The following is a 10,487-nucleotide window of genomic DNA, read 5'->3' as shown; positions in this document are numbered from 1 at the left end:
TCAGATGGTAAATTTTTATTTTTGGGTTAACTATTCCTTTGAATGTTCTAAGAAATATTATTTAAGGTAAATATATCACATAGAAAATGTAAAATGTAAAGTAAGTAACTGACCTGACATATTGATCCTCTTTCAAGTCATTTATTTGTAGAGAGCAGCAGCTATTGGAATACCATATCAATCATAATAAGAAAACAGGAAATTGGAAATGTCATTTTATTTATGCTTTTACAAACATATTTACAGTAAACAGTAAAGCGGCTCATCATCCAGTAGTTTAATCCAAATATATGATCAAAGGTTGGTTTCAAGATGATGATCTCTAATACAGTTATTTCTTAGTCAAACCACATTTCACTGGCTGACTTTGGCGGGGCCTTAGAATAATCTTTGCAGCAAGCCATTAAGTAGACTATTTGCATTTGGAGAAAACACATTTGGAGAATGTCCACCGACTGTCTTCTCCAGAATATAAGTAAGGAATTCATTATAAAAGGGGTTTAAACTTAAAGATAACAAATAAATAGAAAAAAAAAAAATCACATTCAAATTCTCTCAATACGGCCTTTCGAGATGCAAGAGTTTGAAAGAATCAGTTGGCCATGTCCCCATCGCACACTTGCATCACACCATTTAATAAGATCAACTCCTCATTTCAACTTGCGATTCCTTTTTTTCCTTTTAAGATATGCAGTTGCTACAAATATTCAGTGCTGCATTCAGAAACGGAAAGATGCTTTACTAAAACCATTGTATATTCAAGGAGCACTGATAAGGAAGGTAAAACGTGGATCTCCAAGGGAACAGCCTGTAGAGATGCTGAGCTGAGGTAGGCCCATAGGTACAGGTCTATTACAAGGGATAGCCAGTAGGGGGAGCTTTGTCATACTTATTGCTCTCAAGTGAAAAAGGTGGAATGCGCACATCAAAGTGTGAGCCATCTGTCCTCTCAAAACAGAATGTCCCCCTAAACACGGAAACAAAACGTGATGTTCATGCGTCATTATTTAAACACAACATAGCTGAGTGAAAAATAGAACGTACATCACATCAGACACACCAAAAACAATCATTCAGCCATCCAGTCTAACAGGTGGAACACATTTCCTGTCTACATGATTTAAAAAAAAATTACAGTTAGCATGGTTGTAAGAGTACGTTGATAATCTCACCACATGTGTCCACTGGGTGCTTGAAGTGAAACATGACTGCTGTATTGAAATGCTGGCTGTTCTCTTGACAAAACAGGTTCCTGGTGAGATAATGACGGATTGCATTCAGCAAACAAATCATTTTTTCCATAGTTTTTTATTCTGGATTATGCTTTTGCTAATTAATAACCTTGCCAACCACTCCTCTGCCACGGACTGTTTCCAGAGTCCCTGAGAGACTGAAGATCCTCCAGTGTCTTTCCCTGAGTTGAACCAACTCATTGCCCAGGTTCTCCAGACGGATGCAGTACCGCCACTGAGGAAAACATTAACATATTATCTCTAACAGGTCACCAATGACCATTCTATATATAACACTTTTATTGAGTTATTATAAAAAAACATAATTAGGTAATTTTGCCTAAACAGGTTCCTGGTGAGATAATGACGGATTGCATTCAGCAAACAAATCATTTTTTCCATAGTTTTTTATTCTGGATTATGCTTTTGCTAATTAATAACCTTGCCAACCACTCCTCTGCCACGGACTGTTTCCAGAGTCCCTGAGAGACTGAAGATCCTCCAGTGTCTTTCCCTGAGTTGAACCAACTCATTGCCCAGGTTCTCCAGACGGATGCAGTACCGCCACTGAGGAAAACATTAACATATTGTCTCTAACAGGTCACCAATGACCATTCTATATATAACACTTTTATTGAGTTATTATAAAAAAAACATAATTAGGTAATTTTGCCTACCCAATACACGTGGGAGTTTTGAGCCTCCTGTTGACATACAAAAACAAGTCAAAATCAAGACCACGAGTTACATTCATTTTACTTCCATACATATTATATATAAATTAAAATTATACATAAACAATGCTTCTCTTCAGCAAGCATGCATCAAATTGATCAAAACTGACAGTAAAGACATTTATAATGATACAAAAGATTTCAAATTTCAAATAATCGCTGTTCTTTTGAACTTTCTGTTCATCAAAGAATCCTGAAAAAACATATGGTTTCTACAAAAATATTATGTAGCATAACTGTTTTTTAACATCAATAAGAAATGTATCTTCATCAACAAATTAGACTGATTTCTGAAAGAACATTTGACACTGAAGACTGGAGTAATGATCAAATTCAGCTTTGCCATCACAATACATTGTTTAAGAGTAATAAATTACTTTTTTAACAATGTATTGTAATAATATCTGATCAAATAAATGCAGCCTTGGTGAGCATAGAAGATCATTAAAAAATTTACAGAACCCAAACTTTTCAAAAATAGTGTATAGACCTTAATCCGGTTAGACGCCATATTGAATTTAACGCAAATGAAAACATGGCTGTGAGGGATAGACTTACAGCCTTTACAATGGAACACACTATATAAAGGTCCTATATCATACATTTCTCAACTCATAACTTTTAAAACTGTCTAATCATGTTTTTGCTTCTGAAAGATTTTTTTTTAGGAAAGAGATTTTATCAGCTAAACAATGGTATGTTGTTAAACAACAGCACAGTCCACTGAACTTCTATCCCTCACAGCCTCTTTTCATTCCTGTCAAAAATTAATTATGGCGCTATCCTGACTAAGGTCTGTAATACTTTATAATGTATGCATTTAGTAAGTTTACTGCAACCTGCAATAAGAAACTTGCAACACATAGCAACCCTCTGTTCTTACTCTCATGCCCATGTAGAAGGGGATGACAGTGACACGGATGTTCTCTGTGGTTTCGCGGTGCACATCTGAGAGCTCCAGCCAGGGGTGGTTCTTCTCCTGCCAGGCCCGTAGGGTGTCTCTTGCAGTAAACAGAGGATCTAAATAAACAGTATAAATGCAATCCATAAGAAAGATTTTATCAGTAAAGGTTTGAATACTGTTGCAAAAGTATAAGTGGACTAGTTACTTCTGGAGGGGTTAAACATGAGGAAGCGTTCAAACAACTCATGCTGGATAGGAACTTGCTCAGTGGAGTTGTAAGGCAGGATGTCTTCATGACTCACATAATCCAGACCTGAAAGACACAAGCAGACGAGGAAGAAATGAACAGGATGAGTAAAACACAACCGACAGATAATGGAACTTTTATAAAAATAAAAAAAAAATGCTGCCCACTATATAATTGAATCTTTAAGTGACTGATCACAAGAGTTTACCTGGAATTGCATACAGGGCCCTGCTATCATCATGATTGGCCAGAAACGTAACTGCTTCAGTCTGAGATCGCTGAGACTAATGGTGACAAAAACACAGTCACATAAGTTGAAAATGGTCTCATGATTGCACTAAACTCAGCAAATCATCCAAGACAAACATGAATGCATTGATTATTTAATACTAACATAATAAACATAGATGCAGCAAAGAAAAAAAAAAACATATATAGATCAAATATATACGCTACTGTTCTAAATTTTGGTGTCAGTAAGATTTTTGAAATGTTTTTGAAAGAAGTCTCTCATAGTCCCCGATGCTGCATTTACTTGATTTAAAAAATACATTAAAAATAGCAATATGGTAAAATATTATTCTTATTTTAATATATTTTAAAGTGTATTCTTTTCATGATATTTTGGTGAATAGAAAGTTCAAAAGAACAGCCTTTATTTGAAGTAGAAATCTTTTGTATCCTTAAAATGTCTTTGATGTCATTTTAGATCTATTTTATTTGTCCTTGCTTAATAAAAGTATTATTTTTTTTCAAAAAAGAAAAAAAATCTTACTGACCCAAACTTTCGAACCTTATATTGCAATGAGGTAGTAATCTATTTTCTGTCAGAAGTGAATGAGCCTTCTGATTCATTAGTCGCTCGAAGTAAAAACTAGAAGAATAAAGTGTAATAAACAGTAAAAGTATTTGTGCTACAAACCAGTGTGTTTGTGACTGCAATAATAAATTTAAGCTATATGATAAAAATTACCAGTTTGCAATTTCAAGCGGCATAACAGACAAAACTGTTTTTAAACAGCTAATATAACTGGAAATGGATTATAAACGGAATATAACTGGAAATATTCAAGTTTCAAATGGACGCAAGCATTCTTAAGTAAAAAAAAATGTGGACAATAGTATATTTAAAGGTGACATATCATGAAAATCGGACTTTTCCAGGTTCTAATGCCATGGTGAAAGTTTGAGCAAAACATGCTAACTGTTCTGTCTTTGGCTGCACAGACGAACACAGAACACTATTTAGAGTCCCAGCCTCAGAGGAGACAAGAGAGCAGACGATTTATTGATTTATTTACTGTATATTGCTGCTGCCACACAGATCTAAAATAAACATGCAATTTATTTCCCAGCTGTTAACCTTCACAGACATAACCAACTGTTTTTTGTAACTCATGCGTGTTATTACGTAAACTTTGTGAATGAGAACTTAGTTTAGTACTCAGATGCTGTGACAGCCGCTTTCTGTCCGTGTGCTTCGGATATGTGCGCTCAGAAAACCGTATATCAGAAGTTTAAACTCATATGGTTTAAAATGCATGATTTCAGCGCAATTCACGACTCGTGCAGCTGTAAGGTTTTCTTTTTCTTTTGTTTTTACTCGCGATCTTTACAACACGCATTACATTACGTATTTCATGGCACACTCGTTTTATGCGTATTTGGCGCCACCTATTGTTGTGGGTGTATTATTGACATGTCAAAGTCTAGACCCTGAATATAAGACGACCGCGTTTTTTCAGATGTATTTCCAAGAAAAAAAACATCATCTTATATTCGGGTCAATACGGTATATTACATATTGTAAAAAGGGGCATAATATGTCTCCTTTAAGAAGCATGGCTTAAGTGTTCAAACATGTTATGGGGCAATATGTACACTACCTTAGTTCACTATTTGCATATGTCGTTTGATGCCACTTACTATGTGAGGGCAGTCTCTGGTGTCTATGAGGACCTGGTAGTATGTATGCATCTTGCCCTTCACTTCTTTCGACCCATGGCCCACAGAGTCTGGCTTGCTGAAAAAGCAAACAACAAACAGGACCATTGAGCTGTAACACAAACCAAATCATTTAATCAGGTATAAGCCTAAAAACGTCCTTCACTACATACCTGTCAGCAGCAGCAGCAGGACTCACGTCTCGATCATAAAGACGAGCGTGCCAAGGGAATAACACAATGCCTCTATAGCCAAAAACACTGTGTAGGAATAGCTGTGGATTGCACATTTAGAATTAGAATATTGACATCAGAGAAATCAGAATCAAGGGTTTTGTAATTAAAATGTTCACTGACCTGACCAGTTTCATATTTGCCGTGCTGCTTCAGAGCTTCAAATACTCCAACAGGCTCCAGTATTTTCCCTTCCGGTCTGTTTCTGCCAAGAATGAATCAATTAAAAAATATATATAAATTGTAATATCCCATAGTGGGATACCAATACAGCAAGAAATATTTCAAAATGTATTTCACGGGCAAGAAAATAGATTTCCAATCTTACAGTAGCCTACAATTTAGACTACAGGCAAATAGTAGGAATAGCCCACTAGAGATCAAAAATAGATTCTTAATGATTTAATAATGTTTAATGTTTTTAATATATTGTAATATTGTAATTTTTTTGGAACATTGTTAAGTATGTTTCTTGTAAAGTATGTTTTTCTTCAAATGTGACATATGTGAAAGTATCTTCTTGGATTGAAATATATGGAGGGAAAAATATAATTGTAAATGTTTAAACATATATTTTAAAAATATTTTTCAAAAATGTACAAAAAAATGGCCAAAAATATTGGTAGAAAATATATTTACAGAAATATGTTTTGGAACAAAATAAAATATTTTTGGTCATTTTTTTTGTATGTGTGTGTAAATATGCATGTATGTGTGTATATATAGAATTTAATATCAGCTATATATGTATGGGATAGTAGATGATACCATTGAATTCAACATCCCAGCCAACTTGTGGTCAACGAGGTTGAATATTGCGCAACATCTGAAAAAAAAGGATTTGGACACAGAACACATCGAACCTGAAAGTTTCATAGTGAACTAAACTAGACAGACATGTGCTGACCACAGAAAGAGGACTTGTTTACGGTCTGTTGGCTCAGGCCCAGACTGTCACTTATGTAATCAAGAATGGCTTTGGGGGGTTTGAAAGCAAGGCTGAGGTTTGTCCTTCTTGTAGGCCTCGTTTTGTGTATTGGTATCTGTCCTATTCCAACAGCATTTTAAACTCAACTCAAAAGCAGTGTGATTAGCACATCTGATTCATGATTCAGGCGTCCAGCCAAGCTGTACAACCACAAAGTTGAGCAGTGAAACAATATGGCAATAAGTGTTGCAGGTATGCAAACATGTGAATCCTTCAAACTATAGCAACAGCTAATATTAAACACATGACAGCTGATATTAAATTCTTAATAAACATGAATGCATTTCACAGACATATCGTAAAACTATTTACTGTCATAATTTGCAGAAACTACAGCTCTGCGCAATTAAGAAACAGGAGGACATGGTAGGACGTTCGGTTCGCTTTACTAGAACTTACCGTGATGACATGAACCTCGTCTGTTGAAAACTGGACAACCCGCAGGCTGAACACAACGGCTGGGCTCTTTTCGGATCGAATCCGCTGCTGAAGTCTATTGCACTCAGTGTTCTGTGAATGCATTTGTGCTGGTTATATTTACTAGCAGCGGACAATAAGCCCCGTCGTATTGCACACGCTGCCATCTTCCTTTAGCAATCTGCCCACGAACACATGGACATAATCAAAAGCATACATGTTAAACCCAAATCTCACATTTAAAGCGCGTGAAATTCAGGAATATTGAAAAGTACAAGTTTGAAATTACACTTAATTAAGTTATTACACTTTTCGTGCAATTTGGACACTACAAAGTGGAACACAATTTCCCATAATGCATTGCGACCGGAACACGTCGATACTACACATAGGTCATGTTAACGTTCTGTTAGGCCTGTCACGATAACATTGCGATATATTGCCCCAGAAATAATTGCGATAAGCGATATTATTGCAATTTTTAATGTAACAGCATAATAATGCAAGAAGGCCTACACACTTCCAAAGATGTATTTCCAAGAAAAAAAACATCATCTTATATTCGGGTCAATACGGTATATTACATATTGTAAAAAGGGGCATAATATGTCTCCTTTAAGAAGCATGGCTTAAGTGTTCAAACATGTTATGGGGCAATATGTACACTACCTTAGTTCACTATTTGCATATGTCGTTTGATGCCACTTACTATGTGAGGGCAGTCTCTGGTGTCTATGAGGACCTGGTAGTATGTATGCATCTTGCCCTTCACTTCTTTCGACCCATGGCCCACAGAGTCTGGCTTGCTGAAAAAGCAAACAACAAACAGGACCATTGAGCTGTAACACAAACCAAATCATTTAATCAGGTATAAGCCTAAAAACGTCCTTCACTACATACCTGTCAGCAGCAGCAGCAGGACTCACGTCTCGATCATAAAGACGAGCGTGCCAAGGGAATAACACAATGCCTCTATAGCCAAAAACACTGTGTAGGAATAGCTGTGGATTGCACATTTAGAATTAGAATATTGACATCAGAGAAATCAGAATCAAGGGTTTTGTAATTAAAATGTTCACTGACCTGACCAGTTTCATATTTGCCGTGCTGCTTCAGAGCTTCAAATACTCCAACAGGCTCCAGTATTTTCCCTTCCGGTCTGTTTCTGCCAAGAATGAATCAATTAAAAAATATATATAAATTGTAATATCCCATAGTGGGATACCAATACAGCAAGAAATATTTCAAAATGTATTTCACGGGCAAGAAAATAGATTTCCAATCTTACAGTAGCCTACAATTTAGACTACAGGCAAATAGTAGGAATAGCCCACTAGAGATCAAAAATAGATTCTTAATGATTTAATAATGTTTAATGTTTTTAATATATTGTAATATTGTAATTTTTTTGGAACATTGTTAAGTATGTTTCTTGTAAAGTATGTTTTTCTTCAAATGTGACATATGTGAAAGTATCTTCTTGGATTGAAATATATGGAGGGAAAAATATAATTGTAAATGTTTAAACATATATTTTAAAAATATTTTTCAAAAATGTACAAAAAAATGGCCAAAAATATTGGTAGAAAATATATTTACAGAAATATGTTTTGGAACAAAATAAAATATTTTTGGTCATTTTTTTTGTATGTGTGTGTAAATATGCATGTATGTGTGTATATATAGAATTTAATATCAGCTATATATGTATGGGATAGTAGATGATACCATTGAATTCAACATCCCAGCCAACTTGTGGTCAACGAGGTTGAATATTGCGCAACATCTGAAAAAAAAGGATTTGGACACAGAACACATCGAACCTGAAAGTTTCATAGTGAACTAAACTAGACAGACATGTGCTGACCACAGAAAGAGGACTTGTTTACGGTCTGTTGGCTCAGGCCCAGACTGTCACTTATGTAATCAAGAAAGGCTTTGGGGGGTTTGAAAGCAAGGCTGAGGTTTGTCCTTCTTGTAGGCCTCATTTTGTGTTTTGGTACCTGTCCTATTCCAATGGAATTTTAAAATCAACTCAAAAATAGTGTCATCAACACATCTGATTCAAGATTCAGGCGTCCAGACACTTAAAAATAATAATAAAGTGAACTGTATAACTACAGAGTTGAGCACCGAAACAATATGGCAGTAGTATTGCAGGTATGCAAGCATGTGAACCCTTCAAACTATAGCAACAGCTAATATGAAACACATGACAGCTGATATTAAATTCTTAATAAACATGAATGCATTTCACAGACATATCGTAAAACTATTTACTGTCATAATTTGCAGAAACTACAGCTCTGCGCAATTAAGAAACAGGAGGACATGGTAGGACGTTCGGTTCGCTTTACTAGAACTTACCGTGATGACATGAACCTCGTCTGTTGAAAACTGGACAACCTGCAAACTGAACACAACGGCTGGGCTCTTTTCGGATCGAATCCGCTGCTGAAGTCTATTGCACTCAGTGTTCTGTGAATGCATTTGTGCTGGTTATATTTACTAGCAGCGGACAATAAGCCCCGTCGTATTGCACACGCTGCTTAGCAATCTTAGCAATCTGCCCACGAACACATGGACATAATCAAAAGCATACATGTTAAACCCAAATCTAGCGCGTGAAGCGCGTGAAATTCAGGAATATTGAAAAGTACAAGTTTGAAATTACACTTAATTAAGTTATTACACTTTTCGTGCAATTTGGACACTACAAAGTGGAACACAATTTCCCATAATGCATTGCGACCGGAACACGTCGATACTACACATAGGTCATGTTAACTTAAAGACCACGATAAGCGATATTATTGCAATTTTTAATGTAACAGCATAATAATGCAAGAAGGCCTACACACTTCCAAATGACAACAAACTTTTGATTTTTAAGAATATTTAGATCATGGAAATTAAGTATCAAAATACTAGATACATTAAAAACCCTGAATAAATAGTAAATAAACATTTTTTTTAAACAAAAAGTGCAAGTAGAAAAAAAAAAGAAAAATGCACAAATAACTTGTATGGCGATTTTTCCATCTACAGATTTTTCCCTGACCTTCTTTTCTCTTTAAATTAAGGGGTTTCAGTCACGTGACTTTTTTGTTGCGGCCGCCATCTTTAGGACCTTGCGTAGCCTCTCCTTGGTGATCAGAAACCAAAATAACACTTAAACAACAACGGAAAACAATGGAATGGCGGCCGCACCACTGTGTGACGTCACATGAAACCCATGAATTGCTGAAAAACACAATCACTACTTAGCAGTCAGATGTCCGTATGCACAAAGGCATAGATCCCTAAACAAGACCATATCTGCAGATGAAACTTTTTTTGTAGAAGCATTTTTTTAAATGTGATCTAGCACCTCATGACTACACCACGTTATGTACGCGAAGCTGCAAAAGACACGGGCGCAAGTGAAATGTACAAAACATGGTGACATTAATTTGTAAGTAAATATAATGTGCGATACATTGCGTCACCAAAAATTATTGAGGTCATGTATATATATTGCGCGATAAGTCGATATATTGATTATTGCGCGAGCCTAGTTCTGCTGAAACGTTCTTCATTTATTTCGGCATTGCGCTCGTGTAAGGAGACGTTGGATTTTACTATTTATATAATTCATAATACTGACCCCAACTTTTCTCTGAGTTTAGAAAATGTTTTATTTTAGTTTTATGTTTTGTCCGCAAATAAAACAGAAGAATATTATATTATTAATTTTATATTATTTTCGCCAAATATCGTATAAATAAATGTAAACATAGTAAAACCAA

General features: G+C 35.6%; 1 protein-coding gene across 6 annotated transcripts; it reads right to left on the bottom strand.

The window, feature by feature from the left end:
* Window positions 1-413: 413 nt before the first annotated feature.
* Window positions 414-9,242, bottom strand: LOC107744768 (polymerase delta-interacting protein 2-like). 6 transcript variants are annotated; one of them, XM_016558572.1, is made up of 12 exons: window positions 6,989-7,051; window positions 6,682-6,880; window positions 5,418-5,499; window positions 5,235-5,335; window positions 5,044-5,140; window positions 3,326-3,401; window positions 3,076-3,183; window positions 2,850-2,986; window positions 1,910-1,936; window positions 1,674-1,799; window positions 1,173-1,252; window positions 414-967 (listed from the first exon to the last, which is right to left on the bottom strand). In XM_016558572.1, the coding sequence occupies exons 2-12, from the start codon at window positions 6,864-6,866 to the stop codon at window positions 853-855; spliced, it is 1,134 nt and encodes a 377-aa protein (XP_016414058.1). In that variant the 5' UTR covers window positions 6,867-6,880; window positions 6,989-7,051; the 3' UTR covers window positions 414-852. The 6 variants fall into 6 exon arrangements, with proteins under 6 accessions (XP_016414058.1, XP_016414059.1, XP_016414062.1 ...); XM_016558573.1 differs by having other exon boundaries at window positions 7,009-7,031; XM_016558576.1 differs by lacking the exons at window positions 5,044-5,140; window positions 5,235-5,335; window positions 5,418-5,499; window positions 6,682-6,880; window positions 6,989-7,051 and adding exons at window positions 7,409-7,505; window positions 7,600-7,700; window positions 7,783-7,864; window positions 9,067-9,242.
* Between the last annotated feature and the right edge of the window lie 1,245 nt (window positions 9,243-10,487).

Source organism: Sinocyclocheilus rhinocerous, unplaced genomic scaffold (assembly GCF_001515625.1).
Source record: "Sinocyclocheilus rhinocerous isolate Xijiao unplaced genomic scaffold, SAMN03320098_v1.1 scaffold738, whole genome shotgun sequence".
In the NCBI taxonomy this organism is placed as follows: Eukaryota; Metazoa; Chordata; class Actinopteri; order Cypriniformes; family Cyprinidae; genus Sinocyclocheilus; species Sinocyclocheilus rhinocerous.
This window is presented reverse-complemented; position numbering and strand designations above follow the sequence as displayed.

Coding starts and splice junctions, on each gene's coding strand:
- LOC107744768 (XM_016558572.1), bottom strand. CDS start 6,866: ATGGCAGCGTGTGCAATACGACGGGGCTTATTGTCCGCTGCTAGTAAA. Junction 3,402..5,043: donor CCAGAGACTGCCCTCACATA/GTAAGTGGCATC, acceptor TGTCACCATTAG/TCTCAGCGATCTCAGACTGA. Junction 1,800..1,909: donor AAAACTCCCACGTGTATTGG/GTAGGCAAAATT, acceptor TGTTTTCCTCAG/TGGCGGTACTGCATCCGTCT.